This window comes from Ruditapes philippinarum, unplaced genomic scaffold, assembly GCF_026571515.1.
Source record: "Ruditapes philippinarum isolate M1 unplaced genomic scaffold, ASM2657151v2 ctg2781_1_1_1_1, whole genome shotgun sequence".
Lineage (NCBI taxonomy): Eukaryota > Metazoa > Mollusca > Bivalvia > Venerida > Veneridae > Ruditapes > Ruditapes philippinarum.
The window spans coordinates 1,106-27,770 of NW_026865625.1; the positions used below are offsets into that span (position 1 = coordinate 1,106).

The following is a 26,665-nucleotide window of genomic DNA, read 5'->3' on the forward strand; positions in this document are numbered from 1 at the left end:
GCCAAAACTATATCCCCCTCCCGATTCCATCAGCGGGGGATAATAATTATATTCTTATTTGTATGCATACAAGGTGTGTTCAAAAAGTTCGTGGACTTTGCTGTCATTTTTTGCTTGGTTTATAAAAACAACCTTGGTTGATATGTTACTCAAAAATTAAGGAATGCACAGTACCGATTCTTGTGCACTGCACTTCTTCTTAATGAGATCTATCATCCTATGAAGTTTCAAGTCCATAGCTTTTATACTTAAGGAGAAATGGCCCGGACAAAATTGAAGTATGAAAATAAACAAAGGGCAATAACTCAAAAAATAAGAAATACAGAGTACCTGTTCTTGTGCACTGCACTTCTTCTTAATGAGACCTATCATCCTATGAAGTTTCAAGTCCATGGCTTTTATACATTAGGAGAAATGGCCCGGACAAAAATAAAGTATGAAAATTAACAAAGGGCAATAACTCAAAAAATAAGAACTGCAGAGTACCGGTCCTTGTGCACTGCACTTCGGGTTATTGAAAGAAGCATGCATACCAAGTTTGAAGTCAATCAGACTTATAGTGACTGAGTTATGCTCCGGACAAACTTTAGGGGACGCTGACAACGACGCTGACAACGACACAGACGCCGCCGCCAACAAAAGTAACCCCTATATGTCACCTTTTCAAGGCGACACAAAAACTAGAAATTCACACTTTCGGAAAGTTTTGCCATCAAATTTAGGATACTCCTTCATCTTCATATGAGGTAGTTAAATTAACAAAGGGCAATATGAGTTGGCGACCAGGTCACCCTGTTTCAGCTGGCGCAAGTGATTCAAAACCGGAGAATTCATGACCATAGACAGGAAGAAGGGAGGGAGAAAGCGGTGAATCGCCATGACATTTAGAACGTCAATTGCAAAAGTGTTACAGGAGGATGGACAGTATGAAAGGTGTGCGAGCTGTCCGGCATGTTTAGTTTCTGCATCGGGTCTACACTATCAATATTGACCAAACAATTAAATTTAACCAAAATTTTATTTTATTTAGCAGGATGCATGCGTATTTACAATAAATAAATGTAGTTACTATTTGTATTACATGTATTTTCCCTGACTTGTTTGATACTAGTATTAAATGCTAACCGGTGTTCAGTAGATTTACCGCAGATAACAATTGTCAGTTGATAAACTATTTTTTTTTACTGTTAGGAATCATATTTTTTAAAGATCAGACGATGGTGGTTTTAAATTGATACAATAAATCATCAATTGAATCAACTTGATAACAATGTTCATATATTGTAATTTTTCACTGTGTATTCTAATTTTTATGCCCATATGTATATCCTTCTTCATTTGCAATTGTAATTTCTACATGTTTATATTTTAATTCCTGTATCATGTATATGTATTTTATAATTCCTATACAACATATAGTCTAATTCCTATGAATAAATTCTAATACCTATGTATATTATGTAATTCCTATGCCTCTATTCTTTATAGTCTGTATTAATTTCCATGCAAACATTTATATTTCAGCTTATATTTATAAATATGCTGGCAGGTATTCTATATTTCATATATATATATTACAAACCTTTGCTACAAAATTTAACAGCTTTAGCAAAAAATCCTTTTCTTTATTTAAATATCAAATTGTTTCACATCTTTACTCTTAATTCCTTTTAATGTGAACTCATATGCATACAAAATATAAATATATATGCATGTATAAAACCTATGTATAACTCTTAATTACAATGTAATAAGCATTATGTTTTCACAAAATTTACAAAATACATACATGAAATATGGATCCCATAATAAGCATTTTTCCAATGACAACATCAACAGGTAGTTTAGACAACATCAGCCCTATTGGTGTAAGACTTTCATCCTCAAATAAAGCACCTTGTTCTCGCAGAAATATAATTGCATTCTCAAGACTCTGGATGCTAGGGGCTTCAATGAATGGAAACCTGAATAAAGAAATTATCTGGATTATGGATTTACTTTTTTATTATAAGTGAAAAGGTGGATAAAGGGTGGGTGACAACGGTGTTTTGAGTTAAAACTTGTTTTGAGTTAAAATACATAATTACTTTTAAAGAAATTAGTAATGTTTGAAATTTACTGATGGAGTTCAATCAATAGCCAATGAGTAAACTAACAAAGTGATAAATTTCACTTAGTTTTCACATGCATAAATCTGGATTCAACCTCTGAACAGTCAAAAGAAATATTAAGACAGAATATAAATCATGTGCGAAATAAAAAATTGTACAAAAAGAACGGACTAATCACAAAACAACAATGAAATATATTTTAAGAAACTTACTTGCGGGGGTCAGGCAAGCCCATTGAGATCATTTGTAGTACAAGAGAGTCTAGCGGGACACGTTGGATCTCTGGGGTGGTATACTCTTGGTAACTTTCATATTCTTTCTCATCATATAATCTAAAACAGACACCTGGACCTGTCCTACCTGAAACACAACAAAAGCTGACCTAATTCAACTATTCTCAGTGCTTGACTGTCAGAAAAGAGGCATAACTCCTTGTACACTGTGCCCATCATGTTAGATTACCACATAGAACAAGTGTATGTAGTTTCAACTCATTCCCTTCAGTAGTTTCTGAGATATCAACTTACATCAACTATAGAACTGAATAAATATGTATGTCTTTGGGTCATATTCGATGCCTTTTTAGGCCATACAGAGGTCAAAGTCTAATAAATACATATATTTAAGTGTAACAGTGGTAAAAAAAATAAAGATTAAAAATTAAAAATTTAAATTCGAAAGATACATTATAATTCAACATGCAAAATCATAACGAAGGACAAATTGGACGGGCAACAATTTCAAAGTCCAAAAGTAATAGTCACCAGGTTTAAATCAAAGTCATCCAAAGGAATGTCACATTTATTCAAGGTTAAAGTTAAGAAACATTTACAAAAATGTATCTACTGTCAAGTGAAGCTATAAATCAACCATACCATTTAGACTTATGGCCCAATAAGCTTCATAAATGATACAATTTTAACTTTTCAAAAGCTTTTAATTTTTGGTATTCTGTCACTGAGTTTTCAGAAAGTTACTCATTGTCATATTTCTGAGTTCTTTTCTGTTTAGGTAATAAGTATAGTTATAATGAATAAGTATTTTGTATGGAAGTCAAAATACCACCTTGTTTACATTTCCATACCTTTATCACAATTTATTTCACATTCTGAAGAAAAACATTACAAGTACAACAACAAAGGCTGCACTTACAATATTAACTCCCTTTCATTGATGCTCAGGAAAAGAATATTATTATTTCTTTAGTGAATATAACACTTAACAGGTCAATTGACAGAGTTTAAGAAACTTTGTTAGCTATATAGAAAAGCACACGAACTGACAGTACTAATCAGAAATACTTTATATCTAACAAAACAATCATTAGGTCACATTCAATAGGAAACAGGTTTCTATAAGCATGAACAATATTTTATTTAAATCGATGAAAAATGCAATTACAATTGCACCTTGTCAAGATAAAAAAGTATTCCAAGTTGTCCAAGTTTAATGTTGATAACTTTTAAAATGTTTGAATAATGGGCAACATTAAAGTTTTTGAACAACAACATGGATGACAACAACACAGCAATCATAAAACAGTGTACCTTGAATTTTTTCTTCAAAACAGACAAGCTAAAAATCAACAATAATCACCTGCTCTGCCTTTTCTCTGTTCGGCACTAGCTCTGCTTATAGAGAACTCCTGTAGTCTCTGCATTTTGTACTTCGGATCAAAACTCATCTCCTTCACCTTCCCAGAGTCCACTATAAACCTCACACCATCTATAGTTACTGACGTCTCAGCAATGTTGGTTGAGACTATACACTTTCTAACACCCTCAGGAGCAATGTCAAACACCTTAAAATTATAAACTATACACATGTATTACTAAATAATGAGCCACATATATGACAAGATGAGGACAATGGTAATCCGATGTAGAATTGCCACATATAGTTCTGAGGATTGAAAGTAAATAAAGCAATGAAATTCCTAACTATAGTTTACATAACTATTAAATTTTGAAAATAAATAATTCCAAAAATACCTATATGAAAGAAATACGTTTTTATGGAGTATACACAAAATCATTGATAAATGGTTAAAACCCTTCTTAATATAGGGCATAATACTTTGTTTCATGTTCTATGTATGTACAACATTCATGTCAGATAAATAACAGTAGATATTCTAAGTAACAACTCTTTTGAGAAACAATAATGAGATTATGGAAACAGTTTATAAATTTTACAAAATATTTAGTAGATATAGTTTTTGTTCCCTTTAAGTTTTTTTAGAGAATTAAAAAATATGCAAATTAATAAAAAGGTCAGAATTTGTTTGTCACAAAATTAAAATGTTTTACAGTATGTAACATATATGAGCTGCGTCACGACAAAACCAACATAATGGGTTTGCGACCAGCATGGATCCAGACCAGCCTGCGCATCCGCGCAGTCTGATCAGGATCCATGCTGTTCGCTTACAAACCCTATTACAGGTAGAGAAACTGATAGAGAACAGTATGGATCCTGACCAGACTGCGCGAATGCGCAGGCTGGTCTGGATCCATGCTGGTCGCATACCCATTATGTTGGTTTTGTCATGACACGGCTCATATATAGATACAGATATATCAGGTTTATACACACACCTTTTCCTGTTCATCAACAGAGAGTGCACTATGAAGGGGCAGTACTATCCATGTTTTTGTTTGTTGAGTGTACGCCCTAGCTGCCTCTACCACAGACATTATTTCTTTCTGCCCACTCAGAAATATAAGTAGATCTCCACGTTCTGAACGAGGGTACTGTAAAACAAATATACTGGTGTCAGGTGATATTATCATATATAATTATCCTGATAATATTGTATGAAGAGGCACAAAAAAGAATCAATTTTAAATGTAAGTTATTATAATACTGCAAGTTTGAAAAATAACTTTGTTTCATTAAAGTATCATGTCAGATGTATATATTATTTTCATACATGATAGGAGCATTGTTTCCTTAAGCCATGTAGGCAGCATCCTATCCTAGTGAAGTGAAGTGAATTTTTTTTAAGTCTACCTAAAATTCCTAACAGCCTTCTAAACATATTTATTTGTACTAAATAGACACCAATCCAGACAGAAATTCTAGCATAGTAACCATCAGCCTGTAAAGAAGTTCACCTACACATAAAAGATAAACGATGCTACACTCTTGCATGGCTACTGCAAATTTTTCAAACAAAAAAGCAAAACATATAACATTTACCAGTAATATATGTGCACCAATGCCTTACTGCTTATATATATAGCCTTACAATTTCTTACATGTCATTTGAAATTATTTAGCACACTTGACTACTACATGTGCAAAAGATGGGCATACAACACACACTTATCAATAACCAAAGGCCAGGTGAGATAAAAATATATATACATGTATATATCAAACGCAAAAAAAAAAATATATAATTTAATTTATAAATTCAAAGAGAACCTTTTTCTCAATTCTCTGCATAATTTTGAGGTATGGTGAGGGGTCCAGCCTCTCTGTTCTTGTATCACTGTCCTTCTGTATAGGACAAAACTCCATCTCTATAGGATATAGTCGTCCAGGTACCTGATAATATTGTAATGATAGACATACATGTATTAACAAACAATTATTTCAAGTGATACCCAGATTTATGAATGAAATTGCTTTGTGATATATCCATTATGTTTTAACATATAAATCACTTAGGGATATACCATATCTGTATTTTTATTTTATAAATTTTATAAGACTGTGATCATATCAAGATTTGTGCATAAATAATTATTTAAGGACACATAAGTTTTATTGAAGTGCATGGAATTCTGTCAACGTAGATCTATAAACTATGTTTTGTATATGAATTATATCAGGATAAAGCAAAGTAAAGAGGGAGTTATGGTGTAAGATATTTTGATATTACATGTAGTTACTTTGCTCAATAGTTTAATACCAATGCTTTTGAACAATCAACAACTATAACCAAAATATTATACATCTAAAAGGCTTGTTTCATCTTAAATGCTGAAATAGTTAAATATACAGTTTGTAGTTCTATTCAATAATCACTTTTGAACATTTTATTGCATATTTAAGCTTATTTCTGATTGTTTTTGAGACAATATCATTCTTTATCAACTCCTTTGTGATAATACAATGATTTTGTCAAAAAGTATAACAAAGAATTATGCTAAATGAACAATACCTTCATAACTGGAGCATCTTCAAAATAATTGCTGAAAAGATCAATGTTGATGGTTGCTGACATCAGCACAACCTTCACATCGTCACGGTGATGTACGAGACATTTGAGAATGCCAAGCAGGAAGTCCGTGTGAATGTGCCGCTCATGAACTTCATCAATGACTATCACGTTATACATTGACAGGTGCGGGTCTGACGTCATCTGACGTAACAATAAACCTAAATATATAACAATAAACCTAAATATCTAACAATAAACCTAAATATATAACAATAAACCTAAATATATGACAATAAACCTAAATAAATAACAAACATGTATGAGGGGTGGAGTAGGGTTGTTTGTGAATAAGAGTCAAAGTTTCTTTGTGCATTAGAAGTGGAGTATGTTTGTATGTGTATCATAGGTGGAGTAATTTTTGGGGGAATTAGAGATGAAGTAAGTTTGATTGTGTATTATATGTGGAGTAATTTTTTTGGGGAATTAGAGATGAAGTAAGTTTGATTGTGTATTATAGGTGGAGTAATTTTCTTGGGGAACTAGAGATGAAGTAAGTTTGATTGTGTATTATAGGTGGAGTAATTTTCTTGGGGAATTAGAGATGAAGTAAGTTTGATTGTGTATTATAGGTGGAGTAATTTTCTTGGGGAATTAGAGATGAAGTAAGTTTGATTGTGTATTATAGGTGGAGTAATTTTCTTGGGGAATTAGAGATGAAGTAAGTTTGATTGTGTATTATAGGTGGAGTAATTTTCTTGGGGAATTAGAGATGAAGTGGGAAGTTTGATTGTGTATTATAGGATGAGTAATTTTCTTGGGGAATTAGAGATGAAGTGGGAAGTTTGATCAAATAAGTCTGATTGTGTATTAGAGGTGGAGTAAGTTTATTATGTAAAAGTGGTTAAGTAGTTAAATTGTTTCTATATAAGAGGTAGGGTAAGTTTATATGTGGTATGTTTAATTGTTTATTAGGTGGTGTAAGTTTGTTGATCCTAGCATACAGTATATACATGTATATGATTAGAATTTTATGCTTAAAACTGAAACCAGAGAGTCAGTCACAGCAGCAAGGCAAAATGTTACTCTATCTTAAATTACTTTAATCTTTCCATTGACAATAATTTGCAGCATTACGAACAATCTCTTAATTTTCATAAAAACAAACATGAATCTGAAAGTATGCTGCTTTTTACTAATTAACAATCAATTAACAATTAATATTATCAGAAGGTCCATTTATTCATCAGTCCCCAACTCATTAATCATAAATATTCGCCTTTTAGCCGTTTTTATGGCTTTGTAAAAAGACAAGTTCAATTAAATCAAACTGTTTCCTTTAAACAATAACTAATATATCAACTGAGTCCATATGAATTATCACCGTATCAAAAACCCTCAAAACTTTTATTGCAATTCTGCTTCGTGATATATAGTCAATTACAATAATTTTACCTTGGGGTTACGTTTTAATTTTCTCACCTTCAGTCAAGAAGAGTATCTTTGTGTTGCTCGTTTTCGTTTTCTCGAACCGCACCTAGAAGTTAAATTTCCTTATCACTATAATTAATCAATAAATTATTGCCACATAATTAAAGAAATATACTCCAGGGATAACAACAATTATACTTTATATATTGTAGAATCCCCAAGATAATCAAAACTCAAAGATGAAATTTACAGTAAATTAAACAGAAATTAAACTTACGCTCTACAAATAAAATGCTTCAAAGAAATGAATTTCATGTCAGAAATAAAACAAAAAAACCTGACCATTTCATTAAAGGAAGAATAAAAAACAATAGAAGGAAAATAGATTTAATTACATTGATGGCTCGTGCCACCTGATGCCACGTTTAATTTTATAAATATTTCTCAGAGTTCACACTAAATCTATTGAAATATCATTAAAGCATTTGTGAATTCTTTGATTAAAATTGTTTTTCAATAATAGTTGTTTCATCATAAATATTGTTTACACAAGATACATTTTTTTGTGTTATATGGTTCTATTTTAATAAACGTTCAAAAGTAATTGTTTTGTGCTGTGGTATGCCATTTTGTAGCGATAGTTCCGTCATTTAACTTATGAGTTGTTTAACCAGTATAATTATACACATGCTATGTTGATGATTTATGTTAAACAAACGTAAAGGAAGAGGAAATAATAATTGTTGGCAGAATACCTATATGTGAAATCTGTAAAATCAAATCTTCTGAACTGATTGTTTGTCTGGATGTAAGTCATACCAGCAGCTTAATGGTGGAGAAAAACATCAGGTGCCCCTTCATGCATTAATTCAGACACTCCCAGGCACCATAGTAACCATCAACCTTCAGTAATTTAACAAGATAACTCCTCACATGAAATAATCAACAGTACCTGATAGGATTTTCAAACTCACAGCAGTCAGTGGCAAGTGATTTGAAGTCAACAACCTTGACCACTCAGCCACAGAGCTACCAACACTACCAACCCTAGGGATTGGAGTTGTAAATCAACCCTCCCCTCCACTACCTTAGACTTGGTGTAAGTTATAAAACATTTTTCTCTTACCTGGAACAACCCTCCCCAACCCTACCTTAGACTTGGTGTAAGTTATAACACATTTTCCCCTCACCTGGAAAAACCCTCCCAACCACTTCAAGTTATTACACATTTTCCCCTTACCTGGAACAACCCTTCCTACCCCTACCTTAGACTTGCTGTAAGTTATAACACATTTTCCCCTTACCTGGAACAACCCTTCCTACCCCTACCTTAGACTTGCTGTAAGTTATTACACATTTTCCCCTTACCTGGAACAACCCTCCCCACCCCTACCTTAGACTTGCTGTAAGTTATAACACATTTTCCCCTTACCTGGAACAACCCTCCCCACCCCTACCTTAGACTTGCTGTAAGTTATTACACATTTTCCCCTTACCTGGAAAAACCCTCCCCACCCCTACCTTAGACTTGCTGTAAGTTATTACACATTTTCCCCTTACCTGGAACAACCCTCCCCACCCCTACCTTAGACTTGCTGTAAGTTGTAACACATTTTCCTCCTTACCTGGAAAAACCCTTCCACGCCTACCTTAGACTTGCTGTAAGTTATTACATATTTTCCCCTTACCTGGAAAAACCCTTCCCACCCCTACCTTAGACTTGCTGTAAGTTGTAACACATTTTCCTCCTTACCTGGAAAAAACCCTCCCCACCCCTACCTTAGACTTGCTGTAAGTTGTAACACATTTTCCTCCTTACCTGGAAAAACCCTTTCCACCCCTACCTTAGACTTGCTGTAAGTTGTAACACATTTTCCTCCTTACCTGGAAAAACCCTCCCCACCCCTACCTTAGACTTGCTGTAAGTTGTAACACATTTTCCTCCTTACCTGGAACAACCCTCCCCACCCCTACCTTAGACTTGCTGTAAATTATTACACATTTTTCTCTTACCTGGAAAGCAACATCAGAGCCATACTCGTTCAGAGTTTCATATCCCACACGCTTTGACAGTGAAACACAAGCTATCCTCCGAGGCTGAGTACATGCTATCTTCTCATAACCCGCCTGCAGTAAATACTGAGGTACCTAAAACAAGATATATACCATATGTATTTGTTTAACCATCCACTGTACTTTATTTACTACATATACATCTACCTACTACAAATGTGTAGGGGAATTATAAATCTCTGACATAATAGACCTTTTTTCAGCTAGAGATTCAATGGTATTACCCCATTGTGCATTGGATTTGTATTGCATTGCAACATAAAACTGATGATGACCTTCCTATGCAACCAGTACAGTACAGTACTCATGGTTATAAATCTGAAATCACAAATTATGGGAAAATATGCGTGTGACAGGATAGCTCATTTGAAAGAGCAGTAATATAGAATTATGAGGGGAGCATACTGAATCAGGCTGCAAGCCATTCTAATCCTGTAACATTACATTTGTTACCCGAAATGGGGAACAATATGAATTTAATGGCCAAGATGGATTTTTAATCAGCCTCTGTACCCTTAAAAAAACACGAGTTTGTTTGATTGTGTTTTACATCACACAAACACAGTATAACGTCATATAGCGATGTTCCAGCTTTACTGGTGGAGGAAGACCTCAGGTGCTCTTCCATGCATTATTTCAGGCATGAACGGGCACCTGAGTAGAACCACCGACGTTCCGTAAGCTAGCTGGATAGCTTCCTCAAGAATCCAAAGTCCTGGTTGAGATTCAAACCCACAGCAGTGAGGGGCAAGTGGTTTGAAGTCAACGACCCTAACCATTCGGCCACGGATGCCCCTAAAATACACGAGGATGAATTTCAATATAGAATGGGTGGCTTTGTCATTGTATAGAACTGATTACTTATTATATAGCAGACAAATGTGTAATCCGTTGATAAATTTGCAAAAATCAATTTGACTGGGTCCAGGTTCAAGTCCCAGTTAGACAGAACATCTTTTGCAATCTGTCATACACTTCAACCAGACTCTATTGTAACAGTACTGGCTGTTTATTTTTAGCATTTCTTTATTAAGACCAATCTTTACTAAAATTAACTTGCTCCAAGTTTGAAGCAAACCATACAAACCATTATATAAATTTAACATATTAGTGCTGGTAACTTGACTGGTAATAAACAGTTTTGTGTAACTCAGTGTTATATGCTCTATAGTTTATTCAATTAGTTTATCAAAGAAAAATACTGACAAAAGTACAATTTTCTAAGAAAACAATTTGAAATCATATTATGAAACTTCAAGACTAAATGGTAACCAAACAAAAGTAAATGATCTTTTAACCCTTATCATCCTAAACATCTTAAATTTATGGACTTGTCCATCTTTCAATCTGGACAAAACCATGTATCATTATTAGGGGAAAATTCCAAATAAATACTGTGTAGTAGAGGTGTGCAATATATCGCAATTTATTGTATATCAAATTATTTTATCTGAAAACTTCATGTCGCAATATGTTTTCAGATATTACAATAGATCTAAGCTATTAACTTTTGATAAAAAACAAAAATTCTATTAAAAATAAAAGTGTTATAAACTGGTGACCTGTATATATAGCCAATGACTTAAAAATCTCATTTGTTGTTGAAAACTCCTTCATTTACAATGCTGCTTAAACAGAGTGCTTAGTCTTCTCTTAAAGGACCTCTCATGTAAGATTTATTAGGACATAATTTGGAATGATAAACTCTTAAGTCAAGGTTTTGAAGGTATTACCCTTAATTTTCAAGCATTTTATATACATGTATATCACAATGTATTATATTGCAATAATTATTGCAATACAATTTTATGTTTTCAATAAACTGTTTACATTTCCACATTATTTTAGTTATGTAAGTGCACCGAGGCTGCACTGATTTGTAATCTCAATAAAAATATGAGAAAGACTAATAAATATAAAACTTATTATAAAAGTAATTCGTTATTACCACATGAAGTACAGGAATCTGATTAAAATAATTTCCATAATGGAAATTAATTAAGTATACAGTTAGGTTTGTGACCATGGATATTGCTAGGTTACATCTATATACTATTCTTTTCATAATTTTGTATTACACATTTTAGTCTTGATAGATGAAAATTAACTGTTTCGTAATATCTTCAAACAAGAGAATCTTGTGGGCATGTCTTAGCCCTAGAAAAAAAGGAACATGATGATGCTAGAATGCCTGAGATCTATTGCTAGATTTGTTCATTCACATTGGGTTTGTCATTTTCTTCAAAACAGACAAGCTAAACAGGATGATAGTCTTACTTCAATCTAACTACAGAAGCTGTTATTAAGAATAGTCTGACTTGGATCACCTTAAAAAAACAAACTCATTTCTCCTGCTTTAGTCTTCTGTCTTTTTTTTTAATCCAAGATCTCTTTTTCTTTACTACATGCAATCATAAGGATTTTTTTTTCAACTTCTATAAAAGCTATGATATATTGCTCACTCGAGACACTGTGTAATTAGATTAAATTGTATGATAAACAAAGAATTGCGGAATAAATCTAAATATCTAAATGAATAATACTATAGAGACTATGATGCCAATATAAAATAAAACTAAGACCAAATGAATAACCTCTTTAATCTACGTATTAAAATAAGTTGAGAGATATTCAAATCAATATTTAAGCATTAGCAATATTATCTATATAAATGTGACAAGAAAATCAAACACAAGACCTGACGGCAACTAAACGCTTGCGAAACATTAAAAGAAGATAGGAAAGTGTTTTAAATCAACCCTATTTCATAAAATTCACACTGGCGTGAAGATCAAAAGTGCGTTACTTTGTACAGATAGAAGTTCCTTAAAGGTATATACAGGTCAAATATTAGAGAAAAGTGATAATGTAACATTCAATCCATTATTAAATGCATTAAAGGTTTGCAGCATCACCACCATTATTTGTTCTTTATTTTCATACAGTTCTAACAGTGTTGCGTTAAGCCCTCGGCAAATAACGTACCTTACATGAAACACACATGCTTTTACTTCAGTTTTGTTATGAAGCTAATATGTACGATATCTAACAAAAAAAAATACAACAACACGGATTGAAGCTTTAAGCACTTCGTGACAACATCTACATCACAAAATCTTCTATCATTCTCAAGAGATATAATTGTTTTCGCTAGATCTTTTATTTTTTTCTAGGTTATGAAAAAAAAATCAACAAGTTCATCAAACTTGTTTTGATTTTTTTCATATTCAATACAATCCTATCAGCTTACAATTATTAAAAAAAATTAGTAACACAAAATGCATCCAGAAAACTCCTGACCCACGTGGGATTCTTACATGCGACCACAAGCTTACAAGCAAATAAGCAATTCTTTAGACCATTGAGTATCAGAAGTTGCACAAGTATTTATAGGTAAACTGGTATGTGAGCCGTCCAGTTAGCTCAATAAGTATAGTATAGGAGTGTGAATCGGGTGATAGGGTTTGATTCCTGGACGTGGCAGGTCACTTTTATTTTGATTAATCATGAAATCCTTTCTATGGTCATTTGCATTGTACCTTTGCTCTAACATATACAGAAGTTATCAGTTTCCTTTGAAAGTGAATGCAACTAATATTGGTAAACTGCTTGACAGCATGCCCAGGAATGATGTGGTGTACTCTGGTTAACTCAATGTGGCTTACTCTGTCAGTATACTCTACATTCTAAACTGACTGTGTAAATTACCTTCTACATTGTACCTTATCTTATGTCAAACTGTCACTGTCAAGGTCATATAATAATTTCCAACTTCATCACTGGAGGAAAATCTCAGACGCCCTGGTGTGAATTTTCAAATTCATGGGCAGGCAACTTAATATAAGTACTAATATAAAGTAAGTTAGCTGGATAGCAATGTCACAAGGAAGAATTGAGAACTGCAGTGAGGGGCAAGTAATTCCAAATTTTGGTTATCTTAATTTTTAGCAAGTTTGTGTTAAAGTAGAAATTAAAATAATTGAGTAGATTTGTCACAAAGACAAAAGCTGCAAAGTTTGCATGAGAGTAGGAATTGAAATACTTGAGTAAATTTGTGACAATGACAAAGTGGCCAAAATTGAGTTAAAGTAGAAATTAAAATAACACAGAAGATTTGCCAAATTGACCAAAGCTGCAAAATTTTCGTCAGAGTAGAAATTGAAATACCTGTGACCATGACCAAGTGATCAAGTTTGCATAAAAGTAGAAATTGAAATACCTAAGAACATTTGCCACAATGATAAAAGTGGCATTAGTTTGGGTAAAAATATAAATCAAAATACCTGTGTAGACTTGCCACAGCCAGTATCTCCTGCAATTATAACGACCTGATTGTCTCGTACAAGCTCTACTATTTCTGACTTGTGTTGGAAGATAGGCAGATTCTCCTGATCCGCCTTTACTTTCTTCAACTTGGATAACTGAATACATCAAACAAGACAAAACACTATCTTAAATGATATATTAAAATCTTAAATGATATATTAAACAACAGCAAGCACTATCATTTCCATCTTCTGGTATGAAAATCTCCTAATTTACTCTTTAAGTTTATGACAACAAGAAACCAAAGTGGGTCTACAATTGCCCAATTGAATAAATGGAAAAGATTTTAATTTTAAACATAATCCTAGCCGCAAGGTCTTAATTTACAAAACTTTTGAAGAGGCCCATTAGATAATGTTTCTCACCAAACCTCGAAGATTTAAAACATTTACAAAACATAAACAAAGATATGCCCTTATAGAATAAGCAACTATTACTGAACCTTTTGTTTCTGTTGAAAGTCAAGGTAGTGCAATAATATATTCTTAAATTCCTTCACTCTCTCAACAGTAATCTCTTCATCAATGTCCGCATCTGAAGAATAAAACAATCGATTAAAATCTATTGACAGTAGAGGTAATTATGACTTACCTTATTTACCAGTATACAGCTAGGTCAGTCAGCACATCTGAGCATTTTTACCTTTTTCTAGGGATGACATATTTGGTTAGCTTTTACCTACTTCAAGGGATGACATGGTAAACAAAAATGCTAACAGTTAAAATGGCAATCAAATAACTATGTTAAACAAAAAAACCAACTGTATTGATAGAATTCTTTCATTTTAAACATAAATTTCTGTTTTATGATAAGTTATCACATTTTGTTTGTATTTTGTTATACTCAACAATGATAACAAAACATATCCAATTACAGAGTTTATTGTCCATTAGGATCATTCCATACATAAGGTAGAATGCATATTTTACCATAAAGAAACAAACTTAATAATGTTTAAAATCAATCTGAACTTTCTTCAGCTGTTGGTCTAATAGACTAATACTAATCTTGTTACTGGTTATTGAATTTTTTTTTAACTGGTTTTTATTAAAGTCCAACCGGACCTGTGCAGAACCAGTTTAAATGGATAAATGTGACAACACTTACAAATGTACCTAATTTTTTACTGGTCATATCCTAATGAACAAAACCAGTGATTGATGAATAAATTACCTCAAACCAACTCTGTCATTCTTGATGTTTTAATTGTTAACGTTCTAGTCTTGTCTTCCATAATTATGTCAGTTTAATTAAGCTAAGAACTTAAACAATCTATTTTTCATCAAATTCAATATAATTTATATAACCTATAAAGTTGTAATCATTATTTTATAATATTAGCTTTTCCTCCTATTTCTCTTTCAAATGCTTTATAAGCAAACAAACTGACATTATAAAGATGTGAGATGTGGTAGTATAGTTTGCCATGGATGTAAAACCTGTACATACTCTAACATTGACAAAAAAAAGTCTGAGATATAAAACTGCAGGAAACTTTTATATTTCAGAAAACTATCACAGTAAAATTTCATATCAAAGGTATCTATTTTATCCTCACATTCAATTCTATGATTTTAGAAAGTAACGGAAAAAAAACAATATTTCATTACTTGAACTGATCAGTATCTACTTATACATAGATTATTTTAGATAGGAAAGAAATCCACATAATTTTTGACTTCCTTTTCAATCTTGTATTATATCAAATTGTTGTATATAATTATATATATTTTTTTAACTATACGAAATAAATACTGTTTAAACCAAACAATATATTATCATGACTTAAATTTATATAAGTACTCATGTTTTTTTTTATATAAAAGACATTACCTGCAAGTCTCCCTTTTTTAATAAAATCTTCAACATCTCTGTTTTTCAAGGCTATGTTTATACGGTATCTTTTATCATAGTGAGATGGTATACCAAGACTAGACTCTCCTGACACACATGGTTTGGTCTCTGAAAGAAAAAATCAAAAGCCTTGAAATTTTATGTCAGTCCACATGGAAGATCGGAGAATAGAATGTGTCAGCCTCGTTAAATAAAGGCGTGACTTACTTACTATAAACGGGGCTTCACAAAGAAATATGGATTTAACTCATTGCAGTGTTGGAGGAGTACCTCGATCTAGACACTTGCAGAAATCATTATCACAAAGTACAAAAATATCGCTTTTTTCACCAATTCTTACATTCTTCATTCATGATGGTACATAAACCAGTGTGGGGAGATGAGTCAGACAAAGTCGAAATAATTAGCATTTAATTATTCAAGCCCCTTGTCTGGTATATACCGGAATACGGCATTTAGTGTAGTGCTCCAACACTATTTTTTGTCTCACTCAAGAAATATATACCTTTTTTAAAACATGATAAGTTGCAACAGAATATGACATCTTTATTATAAAAGAATTTAGACTTTGTTATGAACAACTATCAACCACTTACTTGGATTTTTATCTTTTTGTCGTTTTTGGAAGTTTTCATATTTTTCAACAAACACCCAAAAGTCATCATATTCTTTACTTCCTCTGTAAAATAATACAAAAAAAAGTTATTTAAAAAGAGATGGCAAAGTCATCTTCAGATAACAACATATACTGTTTCATACACTAAAATACTTATACAGCGAGTCAGTTGCTATGAATTTTACTCAGTTTTCAAATTCATCTCTCTACAAAGACATTCTTCCTATGAGCATTTCCTTAAATTTAGTCCAATTCTGTTGAATTTATAGGAATTAAGTTGATTTCCTCAAGAGAGAAATTTATCTGCTATAAATGATAATGTTTTATCAATATGGTACCTTGTTATGTCATTTTGACTGTGTAGATAGTGCAGGGTGGACATGGTAGGTACAATGTAACTTGGTACACAAATTTTCAGGCAAATTATGACAGCGCAGAAGACAATTTTTAGAATTATGTGTATTGATTTTGAAATTCTAGGTTGTGACTACTTTGCTTGGGTCAGGCATGTACGGAGAATGAGACTCTTTTCCCATAAAAGGTTTTTTATCGAGTACAGATTGAAAACAGTACTTAATTCATATGGTACTGAATGCATACAGTACTAAATTCATACAGTACAGAATGAAAACAGTACTAAATCCATATGGTAAAGAATTAATAAAGTGCTTAAGTCATACAGTAAAGAATGAATACAGTACTAAATTCAAACAGTATGGAATGAATACAGTACTGGCAGATTTTATCATTGCTCAATATAATTTTTTGCTGAGGCAGGGAAAATTATACGCCCAATGTCAAATACATAAGATGGTATCATGGATAAAAATATATCATAAAGACAGATAGCAAATTTATTACTGTAAATGACCAGGTACAGATGATGATTTTTCTGTCAAATGTAGTAGAAAAATATACAATCTAATTATTTCTAAGTCAAAATAATAACATTTAGTAACATGAAATATCTGAACTTTCTTGGTTTCATTTTGACTGAACAAAAACAATTTGTTCAAAAATCAATTACACTATATAATATAAAATTTGCCTTTCACTTATGATACTCAAATTTACCTGAAAAAGACACACAGTGAGTCAAAATAAAACTTTAATACACTAAAGTGTGAATACATGTATTACTCATTAATAACACAGTAATATGATCGTTGAAAAAGCAAAATGGCATGACCCTTAAGGCAATAAATAATTTCACAGAAATTTGGATAAAAAGGGACATAACTCTATCAATAATGAGCTGATAAAATCAAACTCAACTTGTGTTTAAACTAAAATATTGACATAAACTAATAAAGCGCATTAAAAGTCCTCAAAAGTGATCCTGCGGGAAACAAAAGGGCCATGATGCCCCTGAAATAGCTCACCTGTATATAGGCCCCTGGGCCAAGGCCAACTTTAAACCAAGGGCTTTTATTTGAACCAACTTGGTAGACACCCATTAGAAGATGTTTTATGATAAATATCTAAGCTCTAGCTATTTGGGTTTTTTAAAAGAAGATTTTATAAGTTTTTACTATATACAAATATGGAAAACCATTGACCCCCTGGCGCATTTTAGGCCATACGACGCCAAAACAGGAATGATGATTTTTTGCTAACCTTGGGTGTTACAACTTAAAGCAACACCAGGGGTCAAAACCACCCCTTACTATCACACAGGGATAAACTGCCGCTGCAATTCTGATGCCTTAACCCTTAAAGGCAACCTCTTTGCCACACACATTTAATCTTTCTTATAAAAATTACATCTGAAAAATTACAACAGTAAGACTCTATGTTTTATTAAAATAGATGTAATAATGAAGAAGTTAAAGAGCTTTTCACTTAGGTCCAGTCTAAGGCTGAAGATGAATCCACTCTTGACAGTCTGGTGCCCCAATACAGAAACTAAAAGATGGAAATAGTGCAGTGTTGGGTGGCAAGGTGAGACATTGAAAAGGGACTCTGGCACTCATGGTGCATGGCATATATATCTCATTGCAAACTCTATCATATGCTATTAAATCTAGCAATTAAATTACAACCATCCATCCAAAAAATAAACATGGCCAAACAGAAATATTAATATTCAATCTCATGGCTTTAGAAACTACCATAACTAGAACTGCCACGGTCATGGCGTGAATACCCCCGCATACCACTTTGTCAGAATCAACAGTGGACATTTCTAGCTCAAGGACAACCACCCTGACAAATCTGAGGTTACTAAGCCAATGCATTGCTTAGATATTTATTCTCCATGCTTCAAATGTGAAAATTTTAAAAATCAAGTTTTTTTTTTGTCAAGGCCCCTGTGACCTTGACCTTTGACCCAGTGACCTCAAAATCAATAGGGGTCATTTAGTAATCATGACTAACCTCCATGCCAAATATGAAGACTGTTGGTTGAAGGATCTCAACTTATTGGGCAGACAAGCTTTTTTTTAGTCAAAGCCCCTGTGACCTTAAACTTTGACCCAGTGACCTCAAAATCAATAGGGGTCATCTACTAATTATGACTAACCTCCATGCCAAATATGAAGACTGTGGGCCAAAGGAATCTCAAGTTATTGGGCGGACAAGCTTTTTAAAGTCAAGGCCCCTGTGACCTTGACCCAGTGACCCCAAAATCAATAGGGGTCATCTACTAATCATAACTAACCTCCATGCCAAATATGAAGACTGTGGGTCAAAGGAATCTCAAGTTATTGGGCGGACAAAGTTTTTTTAGTCAAGGCCCCTGTGACCTTGACCTTTGATCCAGTGACCTCAAAATCAATAGGGGTCATCCACTAATCATGAATAATCTCCATGCCACATATGAAGACTGTGGGCCAAAGGAATCTCAAGTTATTTGGCGGACAAGTTTTTTTTAGTCAAGGCCCATGTGACCTTGACCTTTGATCCAGTGACCTCAAAATCAATAAGGGTCATCTGCTTATCATGACTAACGTCCATGCCAAATATGAAGACTGTGGGCCAAAGGAATCTCAAGTTATTGGGCGGACAAGGTTTTTTTAGTCAAGGTCCCTGTGACCTTGACCTTTCATCCAGTGACCTCAAAATCAATAGGGGTAATCTGCTAATCATGACTAACATCCATGCCAAATATGAAGACTGTGGGTCAAAGGAATCTCAAGTTATTGGGCAGACAAGCTTTTTAAAGTCAAGGCCCCTGTGACCTTGACCCAGTAACCCCAAAATCAACAGGGGTCATCTACTATCATGACTAACCTCCATGCCAAATATGAAGACTGTGGGTCAAAGGAATCTCAAGTTATTGGGCAGACAAGGTTTTTTTAGCCAAGGCCCCTGTGACCTTGACCTTTGACCCAGTGACCTCAAAATCAATAGGGGTCATTAACTTATCATGACTAACCTCCATGCCAAATATGAAGACTGTGGGCCAAAGGAATCTCAAGTTATTGGGCGGACAAGCTTTTTAAAGTCAAGGCCCCTGTGACTTGACCTTTGACCAAGTGACCCGACTAACCTCCATGCCAAATATGAAGACTGTGGGTCAAAGGAATCTCAAGTAATTGGGCAGACAAGGTTTTTTTAGCCAAGGCCCCTGTGACCTTGACCTTTGACCCAGTGACCTCAAAATCAATAGGGGTCATCAACTTATCATGACTAACATCCATGCCAAATATGAAGACTGTGGGCCAAAGGAATCTCAAGTTATTGGGCGGACAAGCTTTTTAAAGTCAAGGCCCCTGTGACCTTGACCTTTGACCCCACAATCAATAGGCAAAATCAATAGGGGTCATCTACTAATCATGACTAACCTCCATGCCAAATATGAAGACTGTGGGTCAAAGGAATCTCAAGTTATTGGGCGGACAAGGTTTATTTAGTCAAGGCCCATGTGACCTTGACCTTTGATCCAGTGACCTCAAAATCAATAGGGGTCATCTGCTAATCATGACTAACATCCATGCCAAATATGAAGACTGTGGGCCAAAGGAATCTCAAGTTATTGGGCGGACAAGCTTTTTAAAGTCAAGGCTCCTGTGACCTTGACCTTTGACCCCTAAATCAATAGAGGTCATCTACTAGTCATGAATAACCTCCATGCCAAATATGAAGACTATGGGCCAAAGGAATCTCAAGTTATTGGGCGAACAAGGAAAAACTGACGGATGGATGGACGGACGGGGAGACGTCTGGACAGACAAGCTGATTCCAGTATACACCCCTTACAACTTCGTTGTGCGAGGGTATAACTAATCATGACTAATCTCCATGCCAAATATGAAGACTGTGGGCCAAAGGAATCTCAAGTTATTGGGCAGACAAGCTTTTTAAAGTCAAGGCCCCTGTGACCTTGACCTTTGACCCAGTGACCCCAAAATCAATAGGCAAAATCAATAGGGGTCATCTTCTAATCATGACTAACCTCCATGCCAAATATGAAGACTGTGGGTCAAAGGAATCTTAAGTTATTGGGTGGACAAGGTTTTTTTAGTCAAGGCCCCTGTGACCTTGACCTTTGATCCAGTGACCTCAAAATCAATAGGGGTCATCTACTAATCATGACTAACCTCCATGCCAAATATGAAGACTGTGGGCCAAAGGAATCTCAAGTTATTTGGTGGACAAGGAAAAACTGACGGACGGCCCGACGGGGAGACGTCCGGACAGACAAGCTGATTTCAGTATACCCCCCCTTACTATTTCGTTGTGCGGGGGTATAAAAACTCTTACTAAATACACAACACTATATTGCTATGGAAATTATGATATATAGCCACCCTGCTACATTTGTTGCCGTACAGTCAAATGCTGAACTGACACCATCTTATACCATCTTTACCCACTGTCATTGTTTATAGTTAAGCCAACTGTAAACACATAAATATTGGGATTCTATTATTAAAATGTATGTATTACTGACTAAAGGAGTAGCCAATGTACCATTTTAATTTATACTGTATTACCCCCCCCCCCCCAACCTTTGCACCTGCACATCACAAACCAAGACATTGTCTAATCTCACTTTTCATGAAGCTTACTTTTGCTTGGGCAATTTCAAACACAATCCAGTATAGCCCTATCTATAATACTAGAAAATTGAGAGGTTGGTAGTTCACTGAGAGGAATTGAAATGCACTGACCCATACTACTAGCCAATATACAAGTCAGTCAGTCACATATGGCTTGCCTATACAAACTGTATAGAGGCTAGCTCAGTAGCTGTATATCATTTTTTCAATGATAAATAAAAGAAGTGTTACTTGCATGTTGACATTATCACAAATTATGAATATATAATTTTTTCAATTAATACTTCTAAGGGCAGCCATTCTAAAGGATGATGTAATATAACAGTAAAATGTAGGCGGAGTAATTTATGCAGAGTTGTTGAAACATTTGCCCAGCAGGATTAAAATCTTTTAATCTATGGAAGAAGGTCACACATAATAATTATTTATTAATCAATGGATTAGTGTCAACAGTTCATGTGTATTACTAAACTGTCTGGGAAAATCTATCTGATATCAACATCTTAGGATAGTTTAAATGCAAATATAATTGCATAATATTGGAATTGTTCCTGCTGCAAATAAGTTCCAAATTTTTATTTTCACCCTGAAAAAATATTTACCTGGACACCTCCGGGAGAATCAGGGTCAGCTCGTCCCTACAACATATTTGGCCCCTCAGTAAGCTCGGCCCTATTCCAACTCAGCAAGGGTCAACTCAGCCCACTTTTTAATATATTGGTTTGGTTAATCACTCTTTATTGTTGGAACCACATAATTAATATATGGGCTTATTCACAAACATGGAAAGATATTTTCTTAAATTATTATTACATTTTTTGGTAATGTAATAGTTTTCAATAATTTGGAATATATGAATTCATTACAATCCATCCTTATAACATTGCAAAATACATTGCATGACGTTAACAAATGCATTACATGTTGTTTTATGTATATAAGATAAAGAACAAATATTTGAAATATTTATATAATAAATAAACACGTTTTTATTTCATATTTTATTGGAGATTACTTTACAAACAAAATGCATGATAGGGGACACATTTGTATGATATTAACTTAAAACTTAACGAAACAAATTTCTTCGAAATATACTTTAATTCTGCAGAAGTGCAATGTATCAATCATATAATAATATACCAGATATCTCTTATTTTTCATTTAAAACAGCTTGCCCTTTAACATGCAAGTAACCAAAAAAAGTTAATTAATGCATTTTATATGTTTTTCAAAAGTGGACCGAGTTGACCTGAGCCGAGTTGACCCGTTGCCAAGATGGTATAAGGCCGAGTTGACTCTTTACCCCTCCGGGACATTATGGCATGTATGCTTACAAGCCTTGTGTACATGTAGTTGTGAAGCTTTTAAACCATCATTTTTATCAAGATCTCTACAGTATAGATTAAATCAAAAGGGGTTTTAAGGGTACCTTGACTCTATAGCTGTCACCAGTTTTTTTTGGGTCTAGACCTAGTTTTGGTCACAACTGACCCTAAAATGGAGTCTAGGCACCGTTACAAATAGTCCTATAACATAAGACGTTTGTGTTAGTACTACGTACACTCCAACGTCTTATCGACTTCTTCATAAGTTCCTTTAGCAAAACACTATATAAACCGTCATAATTTACTACAAAAACAATATTTTGAGTCAAAAGATTTGCAGACAGACATCAATGTGCAGCAAAAAAAAAAAAGACTCACCTTCGAATGTAAATAAATCCAATCCAATACAATTTAAACCACTTTCACCGCTATATACATTCGGCCATAATAATTACCTGTATACATGTGGGCGAGTTTTGCTAAAGGAACTTATGAAAAAGTCGATAAGACGTTGGAGTGTACGTAGTACTAACGGAAACGTCTTATGTTACAAGACTAGTAGTACTAGCAGTAGGTTACAAATCCCGTTGGATTAAACCAACACTCACCTTCTAATGAAACTCTGTTCTCTAAAGAAAATTTTGTTCAAAGAATGTTTAAAGCGAGAAAAACTGAATGTTCCACCACTTGCTGTATGTTCATTTGTTCGTTCGGCTGCATATCTTTTTCTACTTTCATTTTCAATTTCACTATTCGAGCGTTTGTAAGACGTCGGGCTTCGACTGCGACTTCGTTTCCTATGTTTCTCGTGTCTGTCATGTCGATAGTGTGACCGCTGATCGCTCATTTTAATAATGTTATAACAATATATTTGAAAAATGCATGTTTTAATCCTAAAATAATCTTAAAATACAAAAATAAAAACATCAATTTAATGTAAACAGTCAAAAAAATAATCTATGTCGCTAAACGCTTTACACACAGAGACACCTCTAAAATCGGGCAGACTTCGGTATCGTATCGTATAAATTCTAAATCCCGTTGTGTGGCACGGCGCCGTACCTACTACATGCGTATTTTATATATTATTTTATATCTTAATCTATTGTGGTTGAAATCACGATCATATTTATGAGATTAAAAGATCTTTTTACCACCAGCTACTATATTAAACATTCCATCACAATTTAAAAGGAAATGAAATATTATTGTATCATAGTTTGGGGACCTTTCTGTTGAAAATGTGTCAGAGTTAAATCGTATATATATACATGCACATGGAGTGCAGGCACTCCAGAGCATGCCAATTGATTGGCTCATTTTTGCTGGGATTTACTTATTGTGACGGCAGAGAAAAGGAAAGCGACAGAAATATCATATTCAGATGCTCGTTCATTGGTTCCTTTTTTTCTAGGGTTTCATATTATGACATCAGGGAACGTGTTTTAATGTTTGACTATGATACAAAAGAGAAAGAACATCAAAACACTCGGCAATCTGATTAATACTCGGGGGCTACGCACAAATCAGATAGCCTAGTGTTTCGATGCTCTTTCTAATACTTAATCAAGTTACTGTCAAGTCGTAAATTCGTAGTTTATCTATCAAAGTTTATTTTTATGCCCCCGGGCATATAGTTATTGAACCGTCCGTCCGTCCGTCTGTCCGAGCAAACATTTTGGGTTTAGGGGCTATATAACAGTAAAGAGAACAAAAGAGAACAATAGGTTCATTCCGTGATCAAAATGTTTAGGGGCTAGTAGCCCTTAAGATAACAAAGAAAATAACAAAGAAAATAGCCCCTAAAGCCAAAATGTTGGAACGTCGGTCCGTCCGTCTGTCCGTACGAGGTTAACCTTGAACGGCAAGTTGGATTTTTCTTAAGTTCGACCTGTACCAATGGTTTCTTAGTTTACACACTTACTAATCAATACAAAGTACATGATCTGGTCAAGTTACATAACTATGGCTTCCATATTTACCAAGTTATTGCCATTTTCAGCACTTAGAAAATGAATATAATATGGTTAACCTAAAACGACAAGTTGGAAATATCTTAAGTTCTATCTATACTAATGGCTTCATAATTTCCACACTTACTTATCAATACAAAGTACATGATATTGCCAAGTTATATAACTGTGTCATCCATATTTCCCAGTTATTTCCCTTTTTTCACTTTGAAAATAGGGCCTTGTCTGGTTAACCAATTCCGGCAAGTTAGATTTATCGTAAATTTCTCTTAATTGCTTAATTTATTCAATGATATCTTGCATGTTTGGTAGGTGGATACCTTTAATGGTCCTATAATTTTTTGTGGAGTAAGTGGTCTCTAGGGTCAAGGTCAAGGTCACTGGTTTAGAAAATAAATTTAAACATTTTTGCTCATACAACCTTTATTTTTTGGTTGATGTCTTTCATGTTTAATATAAACATGCCAAGGGAGGTCCTCCTTCTTTTGGGTATAGTAAGGGGTCATTTGGGTCAAGGTCAATGTCACCAATGTCAAGGTCACCAATGTTAAAACTAGATTTTTACATTTTTACAGGTGTACTAACCATATTCTATAGACAGATGTCATTTATAATTGATAGGAACATAAAATTTGATGGAGTTAGTGGTCAGTTGGGTCAAGGTCACCAGTGCTAAAAATAGATTTTTACACTTTTGCTCATACAGCCTTTATTTATTGACAAATATATTTCATATTTGATAGGAAGATAACCTGCATGGTATACTTCCTTTTGATTGAGTTAGGGATCAGTGTGTGAAGGTCACAAGTGCTAAAAATAGATTTTTACACTTTTGCCCATACAGCCTTTATTTATTGACAGATATATTTCATATTTGGTAGGAAGATAACTTGCATGTTATTCTTACTTTGGATGGAGTTAGGGGTCAGTTGGGTCAAGGTCACAAGTGCTAAAATAGATTTTTACACTTTTGCCCATACAGCCTTTATTTATTGACAGATTTAATTTATATTTGGTTGGAAGATAACTTGCATGGTATTCTTCCTTTTGATTGAGTTAGAGGTCAGTTTGGTCAAGGTCATCAATGCTCAAAATAGATTTTAACATGTTTGCCCATACAGCCTTTATTAATTGACAGGTGTATTTCATATTTGGTAGGATGATATTTTATAGGTGTCAGTGGTTCAAGGTCAAGGGTGCCAAGTATAGATTTCTTACATTTATATATATTTGATAAAGTTGAATATTTATCACTTCACAAGTCATAGCAATGACTTGGCAACTTATATATTTCACAATTACAAAATGCCATGACTCTGTCAAGCTATATAACTTGTGTTTACAATTTTTTGGCAATGTTTCTGTCCATAACTGAGTGAATGGGTAAACATTTTTTGAAAAATTGCTACTGACAAGAATCGGAGCCGGTGGCATTTGTGTTTCATTTCCTCTTGCAATAGAAATTACCAAAAACAATTATTTTGACCATGTGATATTTTATTTTGTTGTATTCCCCAAGTCTTTCAAATCGTATTAATAAGACCCTGCTTTCCCACAGAAGGTTACCCCGTAGACTGACGTAATCTAAATACAGATCGAGACGTTTAGGAGGATCTATGACAGGGAACGCTCTCCGGAAAATACATTTTGGCAGGAGTGGTCGATTTCCCGCATTCAAGAGTTCTTGAACTACATTAAAGATATACCAGAAATGTAAATATTTGAACATATACACATAAAATGTCGGAAAGGGACCATGTACATGTATAATCCCGAAAGAAC

The 26,665-nt window shown here is 33.9% G+C and overlaps 1 protein-coding gene across 1 annotated transcript; it reads right to left on the reverse strand.

The window, feature by feature from the left end:
• Positions 1-1,789: 1,789 nt before the first annotated feature.
• Positions 1,790-23,901, reverse strand: LOC132729788 (probable ATP-dependent RNA helicase DHX34; the record flags this gene model as incomplete). The annotated part of the gene is given in 13 exon segments (XM_060715607.1): positions 1,790-1,964; positions 2,324-2,471; positions 3,708-3,912; positions 4,709-4,864; positions 5,541-5,663; positions 6,283-6,500; positions 7,762-7,816; positions 9,724-9,858; positions 14,067-14,204; positions 14,552-14,643; positions 15,943-16,071; positions 16,560-16,642; positions 23,519-23,901. Coding segments are annotated over 13 exon segments (1,896 nt in total), but the record flags the coding sequence as incomplete, so codon positions are not given.
• Between the last annotated feature and the right edge of the window lie 2,764 nt (positions 23,902-26,665).